Source organism: Falco biarmicus, chromosome 14, assembly GCF_023638135.1.
Source record: "Falco biarmicus isolate bFalBia1 chromosome 14, bFalBia1.pri, whole genome shotgun sequence".
Taxonomy (NCBI): domain Eukaryota; kingdom Metazoa; phylum Chordata; class Aves; order Falconiformes; family Falconidae; genus Falco; species Falco biarmicus.
The window spans coordinates 23464709-23491094 of NC_079301.1; the positions used below are offsets into that span (position 1 = coordinate 23464709).

Below are 26386 nucleotides of genomic sequence, written 5' to 3' on the forward strand. Positions count from 1 at the left end.
TTGGGGTGGAATCAGGGCCGGGGGGGTGTCTAGTGGGGGTGGCAGTGCTCAGCGGGGTGGCACGATGCTGCTGCTGCTGAGCTGGCTCCAGGGTGCCCCAGTTCACCCCAGCACACCAGGGCAGCATGGGTGGGCATGGCTACCGTCCCCTTGCTGGCAAAGCACCTTTCTCGGGGCCTCTGTGTGCCAGCCGGGCACCAGGGAGCAGGGCCTGGTGCCTCATCCCCATGCCAGGGCAGCGCTGGCCCCTGCCCACGCGTGGCAGCCCCACGATCCCGGGCAAAAAAGGGGGGAGCCGCAGTGCAGGGCCAGTGTCGGCCGCTGGGTGGCACCAGCACACGTGTGTGAGCAAGCGCGCGCGGGGTGGGCACGTGTGCACGCACACACAAGCGGATGCATGAGAGCAGGTGTGTGAGCACACGTGCGTGTGGGTGGGCATGGGCATGCATCAGCGGGTGACATGTTGGAGCACATGCACATGCGTGTTGGTGCAGAAACACAGGAATGTGCTTGTGTGTGAGCCCATGCATGTGCTGGTGAGCACATGTGCACAGGGGTGAGTGTGTGAGCACACACCAGGGTAACGCAGGAGCATGTAGGTGCATGGCTGAAAGCATGCTGATTGTGAGCACGTGGCTGCGTGAGGGAATACAGGCACATGCGTGTCAGTGCACACAGGTGAACACATGCGTGAGCACAGGTGAATGCATGCGCACACGTGAGAACACAGCTGAACGCGCACACACACAGGTGAATGCAGGAACACGCACCTGAACACACATGCACAGACAGATGAGTACACACCATACATGTGAGCACACGTGCTGGGAGGAGCACAGCCCCATGCCAGGGAGCACAAGCACCAGTGGCGAGTGACTGCACATGTGGGTGAACACACAAGGGTGAATGTGTCCATGTATGTGTGTTGTGCACATATGAATGCATGCACATGTGTGTGTGCACACAGGTGAGCAAATACACAGGCAGGTAAGTGCACATGGGTGAATGCATGCATGTGTAGGTGTGTAGGTGTGTGTGGGCACAGCCACACGTGCAAGCCCATGCATATGGGTAACTGCAGGCATATGGGGAGGGGGATGCATGTATTTGTGCCCCATAGTCTCCATTCGAGACTTGCTTGCCCCTCCATGCAGCTCCTACTGCTGCCAGGCAGGACCATGGACCCAGAGCATGGGATGCAGCCAGGCTGCGGGGGTACCAAGACCCTCAGTGCCTGCGCTGGATGCAGCCATGGGGTGGGGGTCCTGGGGTTCCCTGTGTGGGACCCCAGGGGAGCTGCAGGCCAGCAGGCTCACTGTAGCATGCAGGGCTACTGGGTCTCCCAGAGGTGCAGAGAGAACCCAGACACACTGGGGTAGCCCCTGATCATGCTGTCTGTCTCACCATCACTGTAACCGCTCCATTTTACAGTTCCCTAGTCCATATCCCTGTATCCCACGCCCTCGGTCCTGAGGGACCAGGAGGTGGGGGAGGATGAGGACATGGGGGGGTAGCGATGCTCCAGTGAGAGCCAAGCCCCCTGCCCCCCCCCTCCCCCCGTGTGAACCAGGGAGTCCCAAAATGTGGAGGTCCAAATCCCGCAGCAGGTCCCCCTGCCCCCTTGCTTATTACAGCCCAAAGAGCAAAGCCACACACAAGGTGGGGGATGAGGGAGACCCAGGCCCTCTGCCCCTGGGTGTGGCCCATGGCGGGGTGGGGGGATGTGGGACTCTTGTCCAGGCCTGGTCATTTGCCAGCATGGAGGTCACAGGGCAGCAGTGGTTGAGGGCTGGGCACCAGGGGCTATGGGTCCCCATACTACGAGGCCAGGGCCATGTGCATGCTGTGGGGTGGAAAGAGGAGGGCCCTCTCTCCCTCCCCATGGTATTTTTGGGGGCACTCCCATATGTGTGCACACATGCATGTGAGCTCCATATACACACCCCGGAGCGTGTTCCTATACAAATACACCTTTGCAAGGTGTCTGCATGCATGTGCACCATAGAATCGCAGAAGGGTCTGGGTTGGGATGGATCTTTGACCATCTAGTCCAACCCTCCGGACAGGGACATCTCGCACTAGATGAAGTTGCTCAAACCCTGCCCCCCACCCCCAGCCTGGCCTTCACCAGTCCCAGGGCTGGAGCATCCACAGCTTCTCTGGGCAACCTGCTCCAGTCCCTCAGCCCCCTCATCGAAAAACGTTTCTTCCCTATGTCCAAGCTGAATTGCCCTCCTTCAGGTCAGAACTGTCGCCCTTGTCCTGTCGCTACAGGCCTGGTAAAAAGTCTCTCTCGGCCCTTCTTCAGATGTTGAAACGCCACAGCAAGGTCTCCCCGTGGAGCCTTCTCCAGGCTGAGCAACCCCGGATCTCTCAGCCTCTCCTCCTAGCAGGGGGGTTCCAGACCTCGGACCATTTCTGTGGCCACCTCTGGCCCCGCTCCAACAGGTCCGTGTCCTCCTTGCGCTGGGGACCCCAGAGCTGGGTGCAGTGCTCCCGGGGGTCTCACCAGAGCGGAGCAGAGAGGGAGAATCCCCTCGCTTGACCTGCTGGCCATGCTGCTGGTGATGCACCCTGGCTGTAAGTGCACATTGCCGGCTCATATAGTTTGTGTGCGTGTGTGTGTGTGTGTGTGCACACAAGTAAGTGTGTGGAGGCATCAGTGCATGTGCTCATCCATGCCTGTGCATGCCCATGCATGTGTGGCCATATGCATATGTAGTTGCATAGAGGCAGTGCACGTGCTTGCCTATGCCTGGGATGCGTATGCCTGTGCATGTATGGATGTGTGCAAACATACGTGCATGGCAGCAGTATTTGTGCTCACCCATGCCTGTACATGTGCATGCATGTGCCTGCATGGGTGTGGGCACATGCACATACATGACATCAGTGCATTTGCTCGCTCATGTCTGAGCACTGCATGCTGATGCATGCATGGGTGTGTGCACATGTATGTGCATAGCCACAGTCTGCATACCTGCCTGTGCCAGCCATGTGCATGCCCTTGCATGTGTGGGTGGCGTACATGTATGTGCATGGTGGTGCCATGTGTGCTCACCCATGCTCATGCACATGTACGTGCACGGATGTGGTACAGGTGCCGTCCCATGCCTGGGATGTGCATGCTTGCTCATGGGTGCCTGCATTCACACATATGGGCATGGCAGCTATGTGTGTACTTGCTGATGCCCACGCACACGCCTGTCCATGCCTGCGGGGACAGTGCACATATATGTGCGTGGCCATGGTGGCTGTGCTCTCCCCTGCCTGCACATGTGCTGGCCCTTGCCTGTGTGGGCGGCACACGCATGTGTGCATGGTGGCAGTGCGTGTGATCGCCCATGCCTGTGCATGAGCCTGCAAGAGCGGTGCACCTGCGTGTGCCCAGCGGCAGTGCATGTGCGTGCCCATGCCCAGGCTGAGCATGCCTCACACATGTGGGAGCACGCACATGCATGTGCCCGGCGGTGGTGCATGTGCGTGCCTGTGCCAGGGGTGTGTGTGGGCGGTGCACACGTATGTGCGCGGCGGCGGTGCGAATGCCCGCCCGTGCCCGCGTGCTTGGGGCCGTGCGTGGGCCGCCCGTGCCGCGATGCGCAGCAGCGCCCGCCGCGCCGGAGCAGGCCGGGGCTTGCGGCGGAGGGGCAGGGCCGGGGCTGCCTGCAGAGGCACATCCCGGCGGGGACGCGCTGCGGGGCCGGGGAGCGCTGCGGGGCGGCGGGCGGGGGCCGGAGAAAGAACGACCTTGCACAAGCAGCAGCGGCGGCTCGGGGTGTGCAAGGTGTGTGCGCGGGGGGGTGGGGGCAGCCGCTCCGCCTCCCCCTCCCGAGCGTGCTGCGGGATGCTCGGCGGAGACCCGGCAGCCCCGAGCTTGGTGGGGTGTGTGTGTGCGAGGCCCGCAGCGAGGGGGGGCTGCACCCAGGAAGGGGGGGGGGGGGGGGGGCGGCAGCGCTGCGGTGCCCTCGCTTCCCCCCCCCCCTCCGAAACGCTTGTTGCTGCGCGGGGATACGGCACCACGTTTGCCGGCAGCCGCGGCGGGGGGCGGCGGAGCTGGCCCGCGGGAGCTGCGTGGGGCCGGGCACAGCGCCGCGGCCACCCCGGGCCCGGGCCCGGCAGCCCTGCAGCCGGCCAGGTTCGTTCGCCCAGGTAGGTGCCCTCCAAGCCCGCCTGCAGCCCCCGGGCGGGCGGGGATGCCGTGGGGAGATAGCTTCCCCCGCATGCGGGGACTCCCGCACCGCACCGCCCCCCCCCCTCCCACCCCAGCCCCTTACCCAGCCCAGCCCACCCGCAGCCACCTGCTTCGGACTGGCGACCCTCGCGCGGGGCCGGGAGATGCTCCCAACCCTTTCCGGCTGCCGGAGCAAGGCGGGCGGCGGGAGGCAACTGCTGCTTTTCATGGAGACCCCCCTTCTCCCCTTCTCCACCCCCCCACCCCCCCGCCGCCCCGCCGGCCACGAAGGGCAGCCCACCGCCCTGGGGACGGGCACCAGAGGAGGAGCTGGCGCAGGCTGGAGCAAGGGAGGTGCACTCCAACGTCGGGCACAGGGTGGCTGCAGTCTCCCACGGCGGAGCAAGGGACGGTGTTGGGATGCCAGGCAGGGTGAGGAAGAGTTGGAACACCGAAAAAAGGCGAGGAAGGAAAACTTTGCCTGCAAGCAAGCCACCCTGAGAGGCATTCCTGGACGAGGAAGCGCCATCTCCCCTGATTTCCAGGATTGCACCTCCCAGCTGGCTGAGCCGTAGAGTGTGAGGGGCTGTGCAGCCCCTTTCAGGGATCTTCCTCCACTCCTGTGTGTCCTTGTCCTCCCAGGGCTCTCACAGGAGGTGGCAGAGACCTGAGCCAAGCCAGGTGGGAAGATGGCCGAGAAGCTGGTGCCTGGGGACCTGTTCCTGAGGAAGATCCGGGAATCAGTGTCATCCTTGGACTCGGACAAGCTGGCACCCATCTCACCTGAGGCGGGTGGTGAGGAGTCGTCCGACAGTGAGGGCGAGCAGGAGGACAGTTCCCACAAGCTCATCCGGAAGGTGTCCACCTCAGGGCAGATGAGGAGCAAGGTCAGGGGTGCGGGGGGCTGGGGCGAGGGGCTGGCTGGCATGCAGGGTCCCTGCTGACAATGGGGGTGCGGGGATGGGGGTTGCCCACTCTGGGGTGTACATCAGTGCCAGGCACTTGATGTTTGCAGATCCAACCTAGCCAGGCCTGGGGCAGTGCCAGGAGGGATCTGGCCCCCTGTGGAAGGGCACATGGAAAAGGTGCAGACCCCATGGTGGCAGGGTTAACATTGGTCCCATGGGGCCGTGGAGCATGGATTTTACCCCACTGTTTTGGAGACAGTTTCTCTCATACCCAGACCATGGACACCCCCCCCCCCCCCCAGCCTTCATCCCATGTTGGTATCCCCTGGGTTCCCCCCACCTGCCCCTGGAGAAAGGGGGCTCTTTCGGGAAGGCTCTGCCTCATGGATGCTCTGGGAGTGAGATTTAGAGTTATTGTGGGGCCATGGGCTCCTGGGATCCCACACCCTCCTGCTGGCATTGTGCATGCCAGGCCTTGTGGGTGGTAAAATGGAGCCAGCAGCTCTCCTGGTGCCCCAGATTAATTCAGCAGTGCCAGCTCCCCTGTGATCCCCATTCCTGCAGCCTCCAGTCACCTGTAGTGGTTTGCTGGGTAGATGGGGACACCTCTGAAGTCAGATGTGACACTCTTTTGCCTCCCAGCTGTTGGCATGAGGGCAGCTTGTGTGTGTGTGTGCAGCTTGCTCAGGGGAAGCTATTTTGGTAGGACCTACAAAAATATGGTGTGTGGGGTGCCTTCTGACCAAACAGAGTGGGTGGCCATAGGTGTCCTAGGTGGGGATGGTGAAATGGCCAGGCACCTCCTGCCTAAAAGTTCAGGGGAGAAGTAGCCTGGGCTGAATGGCCAGGTGGGAAGGGTTTGTTCGAGGGGAGGAGGTTTGGGGATGGCGTTCTGGGGAGAGGGGATGTGGGCACGACTCATGGAGGGAGCAGAGGTGGATGCTGTGGGTGACATGCTAAGTGAGTGGTCCCCTTGCATCCACCTCTTGGCTCCAGGAAGGAGGCAGTGGTGTGAGTCAAGGCAGTGCCTGCAGTGCCAGCGGGCACACAAGGGCTGCCGTGCTGGTGCTGCCATGCTGAGAGGGGTACCCTTGCCCTGGGCTGTGCCAGAAATCCAGCTCCCATCCACGCTTCGTTGTGCCAAGCTTGGCACACTGGCATCAGAGGGGCAAAGGGCATTTGCCCCAGGGTGCGGAAGTTGCAGGCTCCCAACCCAGCACCATGGGGTTGTCCGGCTTGGTAGGAGACATTTCCAGGGCGGGTGGTGCTGAAGGAGGCTTTTGGCGAGTCCCTCTTACTGCTCAAGGAATGTGCCTCAGTTTCCCCTTCTTTGGAGCAGAGTATCTCCTCTGCCTGCTCTGACCTGGCTGCCAGGTAGGTGCCATGGGCTGTGCCAGAGTGCAGGGTGCTGTGCGGTGTACATGGTGGGAAGCCCCACTGGTGGGCAGGGTCCTGGGGATGCTGGGTGTTGTGTGCGAGCCCTTAGGACCCTCCTGGAGGGGCGGCAGCAGCCACTGGGGTTTACCAAGTGGCATTTGCTGTGCCATAGGGTTTTACCATTCCGTGGAGCACGGGGAATGTCACAGGGAGTCATCAATGCCAGGAAGCTCAAGAAAAAAGGGCAGATGGCCAGGCCTGTGCCGGTGTCCTGCAGCAGCAGCACGGGGACATGAGTGCGCTGTGAGCCCCCAGCCCAGGCATCAAAGCGCCTCTGTTGCCATCAGCAGGTCTGGCCTCGCCAGCTGACAGGCTGCGCATGAGGAAAGGCTGAGCTGCCAGCTCCCTGCCTGCCACGTCCGTTGCCTTCATCCTGCCTGGAGTTGGCAATTAGCCATGCAGGAGGTGATGCCATGCAGTGTGCCGGGGGAGGCAGGCATTGTGATGGATGGGCAGGCGGAAAGGACGCAGTTGGGTTAATGGTCCGTGGAGCTGGGAGAGAGGAGGAGAGAGGGGTGAGAGCTGGGCAGGGCTGGAGCTGGAGGGGGCTGAGTGCAAGCTGTGTGTGCACACACCCCCCTCCCCAATTTAGGTGTTTTCAGTGTTGGGGTTCAGGGGTTTCCCTGAGGATCCCTTTGCCTTGGTCTGGATGGACAGGACCATGCTTACTAGCCTGGCTCCTCACCGAATGGGCTCCTTCCTTCCCTATGGAGATAAGGATTTTGGGAAGCAATTGCTACTGCCACCCAGGTCAGTCTGTCCCTGTCTCATAGCTGTGCCATGGCACACACGCTGCACATCTCTCTGGCCATGACCATGCTGCAGCCGGAGGGGTAGGCAGCACATGTGTTGCAGCAGGCAAATTTCCAAGCTTCTTCAACATCCCTGTGCATCTGTGTGGGGTTGGGATGGTGGGGGAGGCATTGCCAGCACCCCAGAGACTGGAGCAGGTACCTAATTAGCACACAATTAATGAGGGCTGCAGTTCCTAAGAGATAACTGGATTAGCAGTGGGGGGCGGGAGGGGCAGGCTGGCCTATTTTTTGGCCATCGGTGGTGGCTGGGGTGCTGGATGGGATCTATAGGAGCCTGCCATGTTGCAGGGCTGGGAAGAGTCGGGACTCCCACTCCACTGCCCACCCACACTGACCAGGGGGACCCTGGTCCCTGGTGATGTGAGCAAGCAGCTTCCCCCACTCCTGTGTGTTGTCCAGCCCCATGGGGACAGGAACAGGTGAGGATCATTTTGGGATCTGCTGAATCCATCCTGACTGCTGGTCCCTATTCCCAGCACCACCCTCCTCCCAAAATGCCTGTTCCCCCATCCCTCCTCAGACGTCCCCATCAATCATGCCTCCCCACTCCACACCCCCAGCCTGGCTTTCTCCAGACTGTAATTGCCAGGGTGCCCCATGGGGTGCTTTGTGCCAACCCCATGGGGTGCTTTGTGCCAGCTTCGGTGTGGAGGCGGTGAGGCCATTGTGCTCAGTGACAATGACAGCAGCCAGGCACAGGTGCCCCTGCTGGGCTGAATGGCCCCAGGATGGATGGGGTCTTGCTGCCACCCCCTCCTCCTCCTCCTCGCTGTGGCTGGGAGCTGCCGGTTGCCTGTGCCAGGTTTTGGGAGTACAAGGGCAGAGCGGGAGGGGGATGCTGAGCTGCACCCCGGCACTGTTCCCGTTAGGGCTGAGCATGGAGGGAAGGGGTGATGGGGAAGGAGGGGCACTGGCGCTGAGGTACACCAAGACATTTCAGGTGCTGGCAAGTGTGTGCGTGGGTGTGGGGGACACATCCTGCCCACGTGGGCTCAGCTCCCGGGGGCGCTGCCCCGGGACGGGCTCTCCTGGCAGCTGAGTGGAGGCGGGGAGTGATCCGCCAGCCCTGCTTAGTTTGGCTCTGGCTGCAAAGACCTGCAGTGAGCAACTGGTCCTGGGGTGCTTGTAACAGAGCTGGGGGGCTGCAGGCCCCAAGGTGGGGTGCATGCCAGGTATAGGAGCATTGCCTACAGGTTGAGCACAGCGTGCATGGCTGTGATGGGCAGGGGCATGGCTTGTCTGCCGTTTAGAAAGGGGCATTGTGTACCCAAATTCCTGATGCTGGGGGACCCAACAAGCATCTTCCTGGGGGCTGGGGGAGGTCAGTGGGATTATTGCTACCCTGAGGAACAAGTGCTTCTGGTCCTTGCTGGAGGCACTGGGCACCCTGCAGGCTCTGGGTGCCCTGGGGGTGGGGCGAGCAGTGTCTGTGGCTATAGGCGTGCTGGCACAGCTGCAGGGGCCCTGGTGGAGTGGTGCTGCAGAGCCAGGCTGTGGGGGGTGCTGCCTGCCGAGGGCTGGATCCGGGCTAAAAGACAAGGAAAGCAAGGTAGGGCTCCTGGGGCCAGGCCTGGAAACCTCCATCCTGCAGTGGAGGGGTGGGGGGTGTCATGTGGCTCCCAAGCAGTGCACCCTCCTGGCTTGACACTGGTGAGGGGCTGGAGCGTCTCAGATGGGGAGGGGCTGGGAGAACTGGGACTCTTCAGCCTGGAGCAGAGGCTAGAGCCAGAGGGGCCTCAGCAATGTGGATAAATATTTGAATGGGAGGGTGCAGCAAAGAGGGAACGGGGCTCTTTTCAGTGGTGTCCACCCATGGGACAGCAGGCCCAGACGAAAAAATTGGAAATTGCAACTTAACACAGGAAAGCACTTCTGCTGTGAGATTGGGCAAAATGCTGGCATGGGCTCCCAGAGCAGCTGTGTGGTCTCCGTCCATGGAGATATTCAGAACCCACAGGCTGAGTATCTCCATGATCCTGGGCAGCTCCAGCTGACCCCTCGCCAAGCTCCATCCCCAGAGCTCCCTGCCAGCTGGCACCCCAGCTGTGCCCCACATTGCTCCCAGCCTGGTGGCGCATGGCCTGCCAGGGGCTAGCAAGGGGACTAGCTGGTCACTGGGTCACCCCCGGCAGTGGAATCATACCGCAGGGCACAGTCATGCTGCCTGGTACCTTCCCTGCTGAGGAGGCTGCAGCAGGGCAGGGGAGGTTGGGCTTGCTTTCGTTAATCAGGGCTTGCTGGGCTGGTGCCTGGGGTATAAAGATAACCCCAGTGTTGTCAGCCGGATGTTTGTGAGGTTTCTCAGATGCACTGCCCTCTCCCTGCTCGCCTTTTCCATTATGCAAGCACTACTCTCACCGTCAGTGGCTGGGCAGGGTGGGAGAGCTGTGTCAGTGCCCACCGCTAGCTGGGCATGAGGGGCAGGGGGGACTGGCACGGGGCGGGCTGGTGTGGGATGCCTGTTGGCAGGATGTTTGGGGATTGATGTGGTTGTAGCTAGGGAAGCACGAGCTAATTGCTAAAAAACAGCTGAAGGTCATGACTGCTAAAGAATGAGGTATAGAGGGGATCGCCCTTCTGGGGGTTCCCTCCCTCATTCGTTCCTCTCCTCCCTGTTAATCCTCTGATCCCTTTTGATGGCTTGAGCAGCGCATCCTGGCACCATTGTAATGGCATGTCAGGACCAGTGCTGGAATCTCCTTTCAAGGATCCCCCCAGCACTGGGAAGGGAGATTTGGGGTCCTGCAGTAGCAGAAGGCTACATTCTCAGGGAGCACAGTTGCAGTTGAGCCTGTGGGGCTGTGATACCCTGCAGGCACTGAGTCCCCCAGCTACCCAGTTCCGGAAGAGCTCTGCCGTGTCGCAAAGCCTGATAACGTTTCCAACCGACTCCAGCCCACAGGGTGCCCAGCAGATGCTGGCGGCCCTGCAGCTGGGCTCTTTCATGCTGCCGGCTCTCCCCTGCTGTCCTGGCACCCGCCAGCTCGGGGTGGGGGATGAGCTCTGACCTGACTGGACCATGGCACATGCCCAGTGGGCTGCTGCGTTTGGAGGAGGGCAGCTGCACGAGATGATGCTGGTGCAATGCAGGTCAGTGTACTGGTGGGTGTTTGGTCCCCTCTCTTCCTCCCCTGATGAGACATTGTGCTGCCATGGGGCCAAGCAGATCCCATGGCTGCCACCCACCCAAGCTGGGTGGCAGCTAGTGCGGTGCTCACCAGCCTATGTGCCAGCATTCCTGAGTAACAGCCTTTCTGGCTCTTCTCTGGCAGCTCCTTCGCTGTCCCAGCTGATTCCAGCAGGAAGGCTCTTCCGCTTCAGCTGTGGTCAAACCTGGCTGCGCTACGGGTTCTTCCTGGGGATGGTGGTGGCAGAGCTGGGAGAGCAGGGTGGGGGTTCAAAGCAGCATCCTGGGGTTCTGCCTTAGGGCTGAGGGAAGAGCTGGCCTTTTGGGGTGCACCCTGGCCTGGAAGAAGGCCTGCTGGGGTGTGGTACCGGAGGGAGGCGAGCTGCCCTGGGCTGCACTTTAAGCCCCCTTGCTTGTGTCAAGCAATCAAGGCATGATGGCGCCTGGGGACCAGCCCAGTCCTGATGGGGCACATGGCCAGTGGCCAGCCATCCTCCCAGGGCTGTTTTGAGCTGTGTCCCCTCCAAGGCCCTGGCGCTGGCTTGCACTCCACCAGCTGTGGCTGAGCTGGAGGTGGCAGCTTCTCCACAGACCCTGGGTGGTTTTGTTCTTGGCTTCACCTCCCCACCCTACGTCTCTGGGACCCTGCCAGTGCTGGGCACATCCCAGGTGGTGCTGAGCTCCCTGGGTTGGAGAGAGCACGGGGGGTCCCTGAGATGGGGCCAGGGAGGGCTGAGGAAGAGCCCTTGCAGAGGGGAGCTGGCCTCAGACTGTGGCCAGGCAGGTAGCGCATCGCTCTGGGCATCAGCATTCCAGGTTGCCATCTCTGTTGCTGGGATGGAGTCAGTGCTGGCTTCACCATGGCTCCCTGCAATGCTGGATGGGGCTCACCAGCCAGAAGAGCTGTGGATGGGGTGAGTGGATGGGCCAGGGCTCAGTTCGGGGTGCAGGTGGTGCGCTGCCCATGGGACTGTGCAGTGGCCAGCACAGAGTTCCTACTCTAGTGGCTGGGGGCTATCAGTGTCCCCAGAAGTTTTCTGGGAGGAAGGGGCAGCACCTACTTTTTGCTGTGGGTGCATGGCTCCTGCTCCTGGGGGCTATAGGGTACCTAACCCACTGCTGGCTCCTCTGCAGACCAAACCAGAGCTCCAGGGTCACCACAGCAGGGGCCATGCCACCCTGGCACATTCCACTTGCTGCTCACCCTGGGTGCTGGCCTTTGCCTTCCCCACCCCTTTCCTGATTGTGAAAGGGAAACAGCAGGCTCACTCAGTGCTGCAGTGTGGCTTCCCACCATATGGCTGGGTCTGCTGGTGGCCTCAGCTGCTGGTGACCTCGTCTGCCAGGTGCCTCCCAGGTCTCCTCTTGTCCCTAGTGCCAAAAGCAGGGGTCCAAAACTGCTGAGCCACTTGGGGAGATGCTCCCAGCACATGACAGCACTGGGTGCTCCTGGCAGAGACCCATGAGCAAAAGATCAGGTTTGTGGGGGTGGCTCACCCCAGCAAGACACTGAAACAACACTGTGTCACCCCAGGTAGGGTGACTCGTGCCTGCCCAGGCAGCGTGGCATGGCCAGGCTCCATGGCTTGTTTTGGAGAGGAGACATGCCTCATTTTCGCCAGGGAGTGAGCTGGCTGGCTGGCCCCATGCTGGCAACACTGGTACTGTGCCCCATCATGTCAGTGCTGGGGGTGATGGAGCCTGGACAGGCAGCTGCAGACCTAAGGGGTTGTGTGGCAAGATGCTGTGCATGGCAGGGCAGAGGTCTTGGGCTTTGCTGCCATGCCTGGGGTGCGCCAGACATGTTTTGGGAAACACCCAAGGGTAGGCATAGGGAGAGGTGCCCACCAAGCTTCTCTGCACTAGCTTTGCCACCCCATGCTGGGATGCTGGTGATTAGTTAGTCTGCACTAGGGGGAAACTGAGGCATGCCCCCCCCGCCCTGCCCCAGCAACATCCGCAGCACTGCGGGTGTTGTAAAACTCTAATGGGTGTTGTGGTGGAGGTGGTGGTAGCTCTGCCTTAACCTGGGGCTGGGGCAGTGGTGGCAGCTGTGTCGCTTTCCCTGGAACGGCTGGACTGACATCCTGGGGCTGGGCAATGCCTTGTTGCCTGTGGCTGCCAGAAGAAATTGCTGCAGTGGTGCAGCTGGGGGCATTTCAGTTCTGGCCCCCTTGCAGGAGGGGATGCTGTTCCCCTGGGCAGCCTTCCTGTCTGCATCCTGCCACCTGCATGGCCCTGGAACCGGGTAGAACTGAGTGCCCATGCCTTGCTGCAGCCACCTGCTGTGACAGCACCAAGCCACCATCACAGACCTGTCTCTTCTTCCTTCTTCTTGTGATGTTCTGCTCCTCACCACCATGGGCTCCCCTACAGCACTCCTTGCCATTGCATGCTGCCTGTCCTTTGCAGCAAAAGCAATGATTGCAGCAAACCCAGAGCCTGTGGCTGCATCTGCTGCATGCAAACATGTACGGTGGAATTGGCACTTGTGGCTGGATCCCACCTGGCCATGGCAGGACCCTGCCCTGTCTCCTCCTCATGTTGGGCAGGGACTGCTAGGGTGCATGGCTTGTATGTGCATTTGTGGGTGGCAGCTGGACCCCCCTGACAGGCCTAGCTTCCCTTACTGGCTGTGTTGCAGCCTGGGCTCAGGGCACCTCTGGATTCACCATCTCCTCTGTGTGCTCTCACAGCCAAGAGGCTGGGGAGGGGACTCAGTGGGTCCTTGGGTGCTGGCACTGGGGACACCAGAGATGTTTGAACCTGCACCGACACTCACAGTCAGTATGGGGACCATCCATCCACAGTCAAACCCTGCAAGTCCCAGGGGGCCAAAGCGTTGACAGGGAGCGATAAAGGGGTAAAACATCCCTTTCTGAACTAGGGGCTGCAAGCTGAAAGACAGCTGGGGACATCCCAGTGTGTGCCCCTGGTGGGCTCGGGGAGGGGTCAGGTATATGGGGGAATTGAGGCTTGGGGAGCATCCCAGGTGGTGTTTTGGCTGCTTTGTAATCTTGGGGGCTCCTGCTACTCCTGGTGCTCTGGCCATTTTGTTTGGAGTGGTGGGGCAGTGGGTTAATGCCGAGGCCAGGGGCTGGTGTGTTTGCAGGCTGGTGGGTGCCTAGGTGCTCTCTTGCAGCACGTGCGCTGGGCATGGGAGCACGGACCCCGGGGCTGCAGTTGTCTCGCGATGCCCTCAGTGCCCAGTGCTAATTTGCTATTAAATGTGCCTTGTTGTCATGTGCTGGGATCTGATACAACCTCTGTTGCAGCTAATTGCAGAGGAGCAGCTGAATGGGGCTGCCGGCAGTGTTTAAAGAAGATACAATCAAAGATTAGGCAGTGCCAGAGCATCTCTGCCACCCCACTTGGCACAGGCTCATAGCCACATTGCAAACACTAATTAATTGAGCCTTGTAAACACCGCTGTGAGGAGGGTAAATATTGGCAGGTGCTGAGGATCAGGGAGAGCAGAGGACTGGCAGCCAGGCTGCAGGGATGTGCTGCGCTGCAAGGGGATGCTCTGCCTGTCATGGGCTGTCCTCAGACCCAGATTGTGCCCTCTGCATTCCGGCCATCTGCTCCCCAGACCAGAAAAGCAGCTGGGGCCACAGTGCCTGGGTAATGCCACCTCCAGGACACAGTCCTGGTGGCTCTGGAGCATTGGTGTCCCCTCCAAGGGAGCTCTCTTAGCCTCAGCTCGGCCCTTGGCTTCCAGGGAGCTGCAGCACTTCAAGCAGCTGCACCCAGCAGCGTCCTCCTGAATCACATAAAGTGCCAGTGCCCAGGGTGTGGTGGATGATGGACATCATCTACTCTGCTACATCCAGCACAGTGTGAACCCCAGAATGTCCCATCTGTGCTCTGGGCACTGCTTAGCTCCTGGGGACCTAGGGGCTGGCATCACGGGGGGGTCCTGGGGGCTGCGGGAGCTCACAACCCTGTGGTCTCTGCAGAAGAGCGTGAAGGAGGGGCTGTTGCTGAAGCAGACGAGCTCCTTCCAAAGGTGGAAGAGGCGATACTTCAAGCTGCGGGGCAGAACGCTCTATTATGCCAAGGATGCCAAGGTGGGCTGGGGTGGGGAGGCTTCTAGCATGCTCAGCCAGGGGGGCTCGAGCCTGCAAGCCCGGGGAGGAGCCTGAAATCCCTGTGTGGTGACTGGGGCTCTGGTTTCTTCCCTGCAGTCCCTGATCTTTGATGAGGTGGACCTGTCTGATGCCAGCGTGGCTGAGACCAGCACCAAGAACATCAACAACAGTTTCACGGTGAGGGAGATGCAGGGCTTACTGCTGTGCCCCCAACCTTGGCACCTTGTGTGGAGGCACTGCAGACCCCCCCCTCCCCACGGATCCATGGGACACCTGCAGCCTGGCCTCGTGCTGCTGGGGGTGGCCCTGGTGGCAGTGCACTGGGTTTGCTGGGGGCTGCTCTCCCAGGGGCTGGCTGCAGCGTGGCCTCGCAAGGGGACACGGGGCTGGTGGCTGTTGCAGGTGATCACACCGTTCCGGAAGCTCATCCTGTGCGCAGAGAACCGGAAGGAGATGGAGGACTGGATTGGTGCCCTGAAATCTGTCCAGAAGTGGGAGATCCACGAGGTGACATGGGCTGGGGGCTGCTTGTCTGCAATTGGGTACTGCTCAGGAGCAGAGGGTGCCTTGGGCTGCTGGACAGGAGCTGCTGCCCTTGGCACAGCCGCGTGGGGAGGACAGGAGCTGGGAGTGGGGCTGGGTAGACTGAAAGGTCTGGGAGGGAGGGAGAGAGTGCCAGCTGTGGGTCCCAGGGGACTGATGGGGCAGGGCTGTGCCTCCCAGCAGGCCACGCAGTTCAACATGGAGCACTTCTCGGGCATGCACAACTGGTACGCCTGCTCCCATGCCCGCCCCACTTTCTGCAACGTGTGCCGCGAAGCCCTCCCAGGGGTCACCTCTCATGGCCTCTCCTGCGAAGGTCAGCACTGGGGTCCTGCTGGGCAGTGGGCTGGGGCCAGGACCAGGGCAGGGAACTCTCTCCAAGGCTGACCTGGAGTGTGTGGGGTGATGCCCACCAGCTGCTGTCACCAGCTGCGGAGGGGTTGGGGACTAGGGCTGCACATCCCATGGGGACCATCCCTGCTCTTCACTTGCTCCCTCCCCCATGCAGTCTGCAAGTTCAAGGCACACAAGCGCTGTGCTGTCAGAGCCAACAACAACTGCAAGTGGACAACCCTGGCCTCCATTGGCACTGAAATCATCGAGGATGAGGATGGGGTAAGCGAGGGAGTTCCTGTGGGTGAGCCTGGTGGGGCAGAGCCACCAGCAGAGCTGGCCTTGCTGTGCCTGCATCGGGAGCAGGGGGGACCCTGGCACCTAGCTGTCCTCTGCACTCTGTGGCTTCTGGGCTTGGCTCTGCAGCGACATGCCCTGGGGACATCTCCTGCACCACCCAGCATCGGGATCCCTTATTGCTCTCCAAGTCCGGCCGCACCCAGATGTTTTCTGGGGACACCCCTGCCCTGCCCCACATGCTGGCAGGCAGGCAGGGACAAGAGGGTACGGGAGGGGTCCCAGGGCTGCCTTGCCTCGATGTGGGGCATCATCCCCTGTCCACCTCTTCCATGGTGCCTGGGGAAGGGGGTGGCCCGTGTCACTGTCTCTCAAGTGTGCAGGGGCAGCAGGGGTGGTGTGCCGTAGGCGACTGCCCCTCTTTGCAGGTGGCCATGCCCCACCAGTGGCTGGAGGGGAACCTACCCGTCAGTGCGCGCTGTGCCGTCTGTGACCGGACCTGCGGAAGTGTCCGGAGGCTGCAGGACTGGCGGTGTCTCTGGTGCAAGGCCATCGTAAGAACGTGTCTGTCCCTGTCATCCCCCCACATGGCACAGACAATGCTGCCCCTCCTGGGTGCATCGCTGGGGAAACTGAGGCTGGGGGCTTGGGTGCTGCATCCCCGAGCTTTGCTTATGCATGTGTCCCTGTGTCCCCAGGTTCACAGTGCCTGCAAGGAGCTCTTTGGCAAGAGGTGCCCCCTGGGCCAGTACAAAGTGTCCATCATCCCGCCAACTGCCTTGAACAGCATCGATTCGGATGGTGAGTCATGGAAAGGACAGGGCTGAACTGCGGGTGGGTGGGACAGGCTGTTTGTGGACAGGGCTCTGAGCTCCTCTGCAGGCTTTGACTTGTGGCACTGTGTGTGCTTTTCTGTGGGGTACCAGAAACACCACCATCAGAAGGCTCCAGAGTCAACACCCCTCCCTGCCACAGGCTTGGCTGAAGGCTGCTTGTTGCCTTGTGCTCTGCCCCAGGGTTGCAGTGGTGCCATGCTTTGGGGTGGCACTTCTTCCCCACATGTGGCTTCAGTTGCTCCTGCCAGGCTGCCCCTTGTGGTGGCCCTGGTCATGGTCCCTCTGTGCTAGGGTCGGCAGTGCCATCCCTGAGCCCCTGACATGGGGTGCCTCCCGTTGCAATGGTTCAGCACCTTGCAGGGAAGGATGAGGCCCTTGTCTGGGTTATTGCTCAGCGTCTGAAACTCAGCTGGTTTTTGGTAGTGCAAAGCACAGCTTCCCCCCTGATGTGGGTGGCTGCAGGATGCTGGGGGGAGAAGCAATACGTGGCCTGAGGGGACACCACCCCCATCCCCCACCCCCCCTCCTTGCTACCATCTCCCTCGCCCTCTCCGGAGGTGCCCAGATGGCCTCCGCTGAACAAAATATGTTCTTCTCCTCCGGATATTTCTTTCCTCTTTAATGATTTTCACCACTCGGCTCAGTCAGTGGCTCATCTGCTTCATGTTACTCATCAGGATGCTGTCAGGGTAACCATCACGCAGCTTCTCCTCTGGCTTCAGAGCTGTGGCTGCTTGCGGCTGGCTTCCCCCATAGCGGCTCTGCCCTGTCAACTGGTGTCAGCACGGCTATGGGGCTGGTAGCTGTGACTGACGCCAAGCCCGACTGTGCTCTGCTACTGTGGGAAGCAGCCTGGCAAGGCCTCAGCCCTGCTCCTCTTGTGGTGCTGTCCCCTCCCTGGCATATGGGTGCTGTTGGCAGTGGGCTCTTCTGCACACCCACGCTCTGACTCAGTGGCTCCCAGTGTTTTGCTTTGCCGCTCTGCTCAGCCGGGTGGGGAGTGGGGATGGAGTGATGCCTGCGCTGGGTGGCGGCAGGCTGCGGGGATGCTGCTCCTCATGCAGTGGAGGCACTGGGGCTCCTGGTTGCACTCTGCAGGGCTCTGGGCGCAATGGCTGTGGGGCTGATGCTTTCCCTGCCGCAGCGTTGCTGATCTGCCAAGGGAAGGAGCCAGCAGCGGGCACCAGCCTAGGCCCGTGGCCCATGATGGCCAAGATGTGCTTGAGGCGGGTGCAGGCTGTGGGCCAGCTATTGATTCTCCTCTGCCTCGGGGACATTTCATTCCTCATCTCATTTCTTTAAAAGCATGGTGCTGGCTGCCAAGCCTCCCAAGGCTTCTTCTTCATTTGCACCCACCCCACCAGAGCTCTGGTATGAGCAGGTGGTGGAGCTGAGGGTGACAGTACAACACCTCAGGGCTGCGGCTGGTCCCTGTGGTCATGCTGGCTGCCAGTGCCACCCCTGGGGAGCACCCCTAGGTGGGAGCGTGCCCTGTTCCGATCTGGTTTTTCTGGGTCAGTCCTGGCTGGGCTGTTGGCACAGTGAGGAACTGATCCTCTGTGTGCCCACCACCACTGTCCCTTTTGGAGTGGGAGGCCAGGGACATGAGTCAGCTCAATGACACACTCTGTGCCTGCACGGACAATGATGGAGCAGGAACCTAGTTTGGATCTGCCCTAGTGCTAGCCTTGCCCACCCCTATCCCACCACACTATATTCCCATACCTGTTGCCATCTCTTACTCTTCCTCCCACCCCTCACCATCCCTGGGAACCCTGATCGCTGTCCCTCCTGCCTGGCCCCAGCACCCTGTGGGCTGGGCACAACACAGCGTGTCCGCATGGCCTCTGCTCTCCTAAGATGTCTCTGTCAGTGGCCTTGTGGGGTGGGACCCAGGGCTAGGGGCTCACATGCTTGTGCTCGCTGCAGGTTTCTGGAAGGCCACCTGCCCCTCGACCTGCTCCAGCCCTCTCCTGGCCTTCATCAACTCCAAGAGCGGGGACAACCAGGGCGTCAAGTTTCTGCGCAAGTTCAAGCAGTTCCTCAACCCGGCCCAAGTCTTCGACCTCATGAATGGGGGTCCACACCTGGGGTAAGCACTGGCCTGGGTGCCCTGGGGTTGGCCCCAATGGGTGCCCAGCACAGCCCTCAGCCCATCCCTCCTCTCCCCGCCCAGGCTGCGCCTCTTCCAGAAGTTCTCCACCTTCCGGATCCTGGTGTGTGGGGGAGATGGCAGTGTGGGCTGGGTGCTCTCTGAGATTGACGCCCTTGGCCTCCACAAGCAAGTGAGCAAGAATGCCTGGTGTTGCTGGTGCAGGCTGGCACCATCCCATGCTGGCACCCGCTGTGGCTGGGAGCCCCCCATCTGTGTGTCCCTGTGTGCTGCAAGTGATGGGCACAGTGGGGCTGGGGGTATCATGGGTGCCCTTGGGAGCTGCTCTGAGCCCCCCAACCCTGTCCGTATCCTGTAGTGCCAGCTGGGTGTCCTGCCCCTGGGGACTGGCAATGACCTGGCACGGGTGCTGGGCTGGGGCAGCCTGTGTGATGATGAAACTCAGCTGCTGCAGATCCTGGAGAAGCTGGAAAGAGCCACTACCAAAATGCTGGACCGGTGAGCATGGCGTGGGGCATGCCTCTCTGCTTCCCCTCGTCCTCAGCACCTCTCGGGCAGCCTGTCCTTGTCCCTTGCCCATGTGTCCCTGTGCCGGGGTGCCAGGAGGTGGCAGGCAGCCTGTGGGCTCTGCTTGGCAGGTGGAGTGTGCTGACCTATGAGGCCCCCAAGCAGACCCCCCTGGCCCTGAAGGAGGAGGAGAACGGGGACTCCAACATCCAGGTGGGCACCATTGGGGTTCGGGGGCTTAAGATGGGGGAGCACAGGCTAGGGGGCAGGTTCCCGTTCACCCCATCAGCTGGCTGGGGAGCACACAGAGTGGGATTGCACAGGGAAAGGACAGGCTGGAGGTCCCTCGGGACTGGGGCTGAGAGGGGGCTGGCAGCCAGCTGCATGTGATGAAATGAGTCTGGCAGGTCTCAGCCTGGCATGTGCACTTGGAACAGGCAGCAGGGTGAGGCAGAGCTGGCCTGCTACAAGCAGGCTATTTTGGACTCTTCTGTGTGCTCCCCCTCAACCTCTTGTCTCAGTTTCCCTCCTGCTGTGGCTGAGCATCCCCTCTGCCTGGCAATGTGGGCATGGCTGCCCTCGGGGCTCAGGGAGTGGGCCAAGGGGGGCTGTTCACCCCTGCTCCAGGGCTGACTGGGCAAGACTCCATCCTGGAGCGGGGCATCTGGCAGGGTGTCATGGCTCCAGATGTCACCCCCTGTGCCCCCAGGCCCAGATCTCCCACTACGCTGACTCTGTTGCATTCCACCTGGCCAAGATCCTGGAGTCGGACAAGCACTCGGTGGTGATCTCCTCTGCAAAGTAAGGGAGGGGGCAGTGATGGGGTCCAGGAGCCCCCCATGCCAGGCTGGGGGCATGTTCTCAGGGATGCTGAGCCCTGCCCAGGCCAGGCTGTCCCCTGTCTGGCCACCAGTGGCTGCTGTCTGTGCTGGTACACAGTGAATAGTGCTGCCCCTCTGGAGCCGCAGCAGTCCCCTTCCAGCTGGCATCTGTGCCCAGCTCACGGTGCTGTGCCCCCCTCCACCCACCTGTTGCTTCCTTCGGCAGGTTCCTCTGTGGCACCGTCAACGACTTCGTGGCCGAAGTTGGCCGGGCTTACAAGAGGGCAACGGAGAACAAGCAGGAGGCAGAACTGATGGCACGGAAGGTGGGTTGTTGGGGAGCTGGAGGTCTGGGGTGTGCTAGATGGCACAGACACAGCGGAGGGGCTGGCAGGGTCTGCTTCAGTGGCCTGTGCCCTTGCTGTACATGCATCAGGGTGCCCAGGCAAGCATGAGGAGCCAGGCACTCAGGGTCCCCAGCCAAGCACAGAGTGTCCAGGCAAAGATGAGATGCCCTCGTGCTTGGGATGCCCAGGTGCTATGGGTGCCCAGGGAAGCACCCAGCACTGGTGGGGGGCAGTGGTTTGTGCCAGCGTGCTGAGTGTGGTGGGTGTCCTGCAGTGCGCCATGCTGAACGAGAAGCTGGACTCACTGGTGCGGGAACTGAATGAGGAGGCTCAGGCCATTGTCGTCCCAGAGGGAATGGTGCAGACCACCCCTGCCAACACCAAGGACCAGGAGAAAGGTGGCAGCTTCAACCCCAACCCCATGCCTCGCATCTTCAAATCAAAGGAACAGCTCATGCTGCGGGCAAACAGCCTGAAGAAAGCCCTACGGCAAATCATTGAGCAGGCGGAGAAAGGTGAGGGGGTGGTGGGGGCTGGCAGCTCACATGGCACTGCAGCAGCCTGGCACGGGCTGCGCAGCCACCGCAGTTTGGTGCTGGACCCGTGCCTTGGTTTCCCCATCTGGATCCTTGGGGTAGCAGCAGTGCTGTGCAGTCCAAGGGCATCAGCCCTCTCTGATGCTTGGCACAGCTGGGGGAGGCCCCCAGAGTAGGGCAGAGGTGCCACCCTGGGCCCTGCCTAGCATGAGCCCACCAGGCTGACACAGGGATGGAGCACAGGGCCATGCTCAGACTCTGTTATGCCCCTCTTTGCATCCAGCTGTGGATGAGCAGAACAAGCAGACCCAAGCCTACCGGGGCAGTGTGGGCCCCAGCAAGGACAGCTCGGAGGAGCTCAACAAGGAGGAGGAGAAGCTCAGTAAGATGCCAATGGGGCATGTGGGGTTTTGGGAGGGCATGGGGGTGAGCTACAGCTCAGAGTAAGAGCCAGTTCAGCAGCTGCCTCTCCCCACCGGCCAGGCTCTCAGCAGGAGGTGGTGACCTCCGTGTCTTCCTCCATCATCCTAGACCGGCCGGACACCTTCAGCAGTTTGCAGTTCCCTGAAGACTCCAGCACCCTGTGAGTCTGGGTTCCTGCTCACCCCAGGGACCCTGGCTCACCTTTGCTGCCCATCACAGAGTGGGAGAAGGGCTAGGACCATGCTGCCTCTTGGACACAGCTGCTGGGGCATCCTCTGCTCACCAGTGTGGCAGCCCTGGTGCCCAGGCCTGCCTGGCCTGGCGGTGCCTGTGCTGGAGAAGCCAGCATGTGCCCAGTGCAGGATCCCTTGCTGCCACCCCCTTGGCCAGCATGGTGCTCATGGTGGGAGCTTGGGACATCATCCACCTGCCCAGTGTAGGCAGGTCCAGGGTGTGCCACGGGTGTACCACCACAGGGACTGAGAGGGTCCAGCTGTCCCTGCTGGCTTAGGTCAGGCTTCCCAGTGCCAACCCCTCCAGGAGCTCACACTACAGCTCTAATGGGTTTTATACCCTGTCCCCCAGTGCCAGTCCAGTGATTGCCTGTGGGCAGCATCCTACCAACCCACTTGCCCCGTTTGCTGCTTTCAGCCACTTCTCGGAGAAATGCGTCATGAATAACTACTTTGGCATTGGCCTGGATGCGAAAATCTCTCTGGAGTTCAACAACAAACGGGATGAGCACCCCAAGAAGTGCAGGTTAGCTGAAATCCCCCCGATTCCCCCAAGAAAAACGTGTACATCTCCCTCCACCACAGCGCTCTGGTGCCTGCAATACGAGGGACCATCAGGATGCTGAGAGCCGTGGGTTTGGCTCGGGGCTGCCATGCCTGGCTGGGGATCCCTTCCTGTGGCAGGTTTTCCACCTGCCCCCAGTGCCACGGTGCTGGGGTGAGCATCCCTGGGTGGGCAGCAGACTGCAAACACCCTCGGGAAAGGGGAGGAAGGCTGCTGCAAAGTTGTAGCTGCTGATGCCTCCTGGGTGCGTGAACAGGCACAGGAGGACTTGGTGGGGTTTACCCCCCCTGCACCCAGCTAGAGGAGACACTGCCGTGCTGGTGTCTGTGCGTCTGGGTGCCATGTGCTACAGCCTGCATCTCACGGGAGGCAGCAGGCAGCCCCCCTGTTCTGGGAGTGTGGAAACCCAGACAGATGCAGGGCAAGCAGTGCAGGCCCAGTGCCTCGGGGAAGGTGCAGAGCCTGCGGCAGGCAGGGGAGAGCCCACAACCCCTTTCACCTGTCCTGCTTTGCCCTGCAGCAGCCGCACCAAAAACATGATGTGGTATGGGGTGCTGGGTACGAAGGAGCTCCTGCAGCGCACCTATAAGAACCTGGAACAGCGAGTGCAGCTGGAGGTAGGGGGCCAGGGGGAACGGGGAATGGGGGGGGGGGGGGGCGGGGAGCAGCGCAGTGGCGCCCCCCAGGCTTAGTCTTCTCTTGCAGTGTGACGGGGTGCCCATCTCACTGCCCAGCCTGCAAGGCATCGCTGTCCTCAACATCCCCAGCTATGCTGGGGGCATCAACTTCTGGGGAGGCACCAAGGAGGACAATGTAAGCACCAGAGCATTGGGGTGGGGAGGGGGGCACAACGACTTCCCAAAGTCCCAGTGAATCTGGAAGCCCTCAGGCAGGGGCCTGGGGTGTCCCTGCCTTGGGCGCACACAGGGGAAAAAGCTGGGTCCCAAAACAAGCCCAGTTTCAGGGTCTCACTTGTACTGGTCCTCTACAGAACTTTGGAGCTCCATCCTTTGATGACAAGAAGCTGGAGGTGGTGGCTGTCTTTGGCAGCATCCAGATGGCTGTGTCACGGGTCATCAATCTCCAGCACCATCGCATTGCACAGGTAGGGGCAAGGGACTCTGCGGGACCCCGTGAGGTGCTAGAAAGCTTTTGCTGCACTAGCAGAACCTGGAGCGATGCGTCTCAGCTTCACTCCTAGCTGGCACTGACATGGTGCTGGGAGGCTTTTCAGCCCCAGCAGAGTGGCTGAAGCCAGTGGCGCAGTGCCAGCTGTGATGCCAACACTAGGCTGGCTGCCCCACAGTGCCGAGTGGTGAAGATCACCATCCGGGGGGACGAGGGTGTCCCTGTGCAGGTGGATGGAGAAGCCTGGATCCAGCCACCTGGCGTCATCAAGATCCAGCACAAGAACCGAGCCCAGATGCTCACAAGGGACCGGGTGAGCTCGGGGTTGCACAGGCTGTGCGGTGGGGCCATGCCAGGGCCTGGGGAGGTGTGACAGGCTGAGGGGGCCACCTCTGTCCTTCACAGGCATTTGAAAGCACCCTCAAGTCCTGGGAGGACAAGCAGAAGGGGGAGAGCTACCGAGCAGCTTCCCGGCCGCGGCTCAGCTCCCAGCAGTCCATGGAGTACCTGACCGAGGAGGAGAGCAGCCTCTTGCAGCAGGTCTTGCAGGTTGCCGAGACCCTCATTGCCAGGTCAGGTTGCAGGATGGGGAGGTGGTGGGCATGGTGTGGAGGGAGCTTCACTGTGGCCACCCAGTTACATGGGTCTCCTAGTCCCAGCTCCAGCTGCTCTCACCGACAGGATCCACGAGGCAGCCAAGGCTCATAAAGCCATGGAGCAGGAGCTAGCGCATGCTGTCAACACCAGCTCCCTAGCGCTAAGTGAAGCCCTCTCCAACAAAGCCACAGGCACCTCAGAGGTGAGCTGGGGCTGGGGGTGCAAGGCAGCCTTCACCCAGCTGCCCCAGGGTCCTGCCACTCAAGGCATCACCCCTCCATGCCCCCCAGTTTCTCAGCAGGAATGCGGCTGTGGAGGTGGTGCTGAGCATCAAGGAGCTGTATGCTGAGACCAGGGCATTCCTGGAAGGGAAGGTGGTGAGTAGGGGGCTCAGGGTGCTCTCCAGCCTCCCAACAGGTGTCCGTGCCCTTGGCCAGCTCCTTTTGGGGTGGCAGCAGGGCTGGGGATGGTCCCTGTCCCCCACAGCTGGACTCGCCCCAGGAGGAGGAGGCACTGCACAGCCCCCTGAGCATGCTGGGCCAGGAGCTGCAGAGGCTGCTGGACATCCACTGGCTGGGGCCCATTGCTCACCCTGCTGAGGAGGTGGGTGCACAGGGACTGGGGCGAGGGCCATAGTTTACTGGGTGGACCCCAGTGAGGCTGTAGCACCCTGCTCAGCCTGGCTTCTTGCAGGAAAGCACTGGTAGCACCAACAAGGGAAGCTTCAAGCTTCGCCTCAACATCCCCAAGCCCAGGAAGGACAAGGTGCAAAAGCAGAAGACCAACAGTGCACTCCCAGGTAAAGCAGGTGGCACACTGGGGAGGGGGCAGGCACAGCCCACACTGGAAGGGACCCCCACATGCTGACCTATCCATTGGCCTCACGTACTGGGCATGCTGTGGAGGGACAGGGGAACAGAGTATGTCCTGGCTGCCTGGGGATGTCACCAACAGCCCCTTAGAGCTTAATCTTTCTGCTAACGGACATGCAGAGCCCCCTGCCCCTGTAACTCCACCACCCCTGCAAGGGGGACAAGGGGGCTATGGTACAGCTCAGCCCTTCAGGTAAGTCCCTGCCCCAGGGCTGCGTGGCTTGTTGTGGGGTAGAAGCTTGGATGCTCCATAAGTAAGCTAAGGAGAGGAGAAACCTCTCCAGCCTGAGCCTGTGGTGTCCTCTGGCCCTGCCAGAGCTGGGGGTGGGAGCAGGGATGCTGGCCGCAGCCTGCCACCACCACTGCCCTCAGCTGCCTGCTCTGCTGCATCCAGCTGCCTCTATGGGGGCCCAGTCCACCTCTGTGGTTTTTCCTCCCTGCTAGCGGACAAGTGGGGCTCCGAGGAGGTGGCAGCTTGGCTGGAAGCACTTGGTTTAGGGGAGTACAGAGACATTTTTGTCCGGCATGACATCCAGGGCTCTGAGTTGATACTGCTGGAGAGGAGAGACCTGAAGGTACAACTCCCTGCTTGTGCCCACTGAGGGATCCCCAGCCCTGGGGAGGACAGTGTCCTCCATCCCTCCTCTCCCCATCCCTCATGCAAAGAGGGGAAGGCAGGTGCTGACCCTATCCCCATCCCTGCAGGGATGCCCTGCACCACTTGCTTGGCTTGCACACAGAGGCTGGAAGCAGGGGAGGGGGTTGGTCCTAGCCCTCCAGCTTGCACTATTAACATCTGCCCAAAGTGGGATCAACAACACCATGTCCCCTCCTGCACCCAGGCAGGGGGACATGCTTGCAAGAGGACGGAGGGCTCCTAGCAAGGACCATGTTCTGGCAGGGAGAGTGAGCATGGGGAGCTGGGCTTTGCATCCTCATCCTCCACCCTGCGCCTTTACTGCCAGCAGGAACCAAGGGCTGACCCCCTACAAGCATGTCAGCTCCCTTCTCTCCTTCCTGCAGGACCTGGGGATCACCAAAGTGGGCCACATGAAGAGAATCCTCCAGGCCATTAAGGAGCTCAGCAACCCACCCTAGGCCAGTAGCAGGGCAGCAGCCTAGCCCAGGTGCTGCCCCCCTAAGGACTGGGGTTGGGCAGGGTGGCTCCAGGTCCCCGCCATGCCCCATGTGTGTGGAGCCCACCTGCTTGCCTCGCTTTGTCTGTTCATCCCCTGGTATCCCTGGAGCCGCTGCTTCTCCCCAAGCCCATGGGGCTGGAAACACTAAAGTGGAGGTCTAGCCCTGCAGGCAATGCGGCATGACCCCCTAGTCCAGCCCATGGCAGGGTCACTACAGTAGCCTGGGCTGCCATATGTGTGCCCAAGCTGGGGCCAAAGCAAAGATCCCCCTTCCCCACGTGGGTATTTAAGCTGTGTAAATATTTGGAGAAAAGATACTCATTGCTGCTGTTTGTGCAGTGTCATTACTTGGGGGAAGGTGAGGGGTGTGGGGAGGGTGATGGGGACATGACCCCTTCTGGCTTTCACCCCTCAGCTTCCAGCTCTCACCCCTTCCTGCTCCCCACCATGTAACACCCCCTACTTGCTCTCTCCCCCAATACAGCAAGGGGAACCTGGACTCAGGCAGGGGTTCAGCTTAGTCTCCTGTCCTAGCAGCCACCACCAG

At 61.2% G+C, this 26386-nt stretch overlaps 1 protein-coding gene across 1 annotated transcript; it reads left to right on the top strand.

The window, feature by feature from the left end:
• Window positions 1-4661: 4661 nt before the first annotated feature.
• On the top strand, window positions 4662-26171 carry DGKK (diacylglycerol kinase kappa). Its single transcript, XM_056360001.1, is given in 29 exon segments — window positions 4662-5058; window positions 14418-14528; window positions 14646-14726; window positions 14952-15056; window positions 15276-15408; window positions 15601-15707; window positions 16151-16276; window positions 16421-16523; window positions 18488-18650; window positions 18735-18843; window positions 19030-19169; window positions 19310-19391; window positions 19888-19979; window positions 20226-20325; window positions 20621-20861; window positions 21166-21264; window positions 21366-21465; window positions 21957-22064; window positions 22624-22720; window positions 22809-22916; window positions 23095-23208; window positions 23410-23544; window positions 23637-23803; window positions 23913-24030; window positions 24119-24240; window positions 24242-24431; window positions 24522-24627; window positions 25145-25275; window positions 25724-26171. Coding segments are annotated over 29 exon segments (3561 nt in total). The 5' UTR covers window positions 4662-4860; the 3' UTR covers window positions 25799-26171.
• The last annotated feature ends 215 nt before the right edge of the window (window positions 26172-26386 follow it).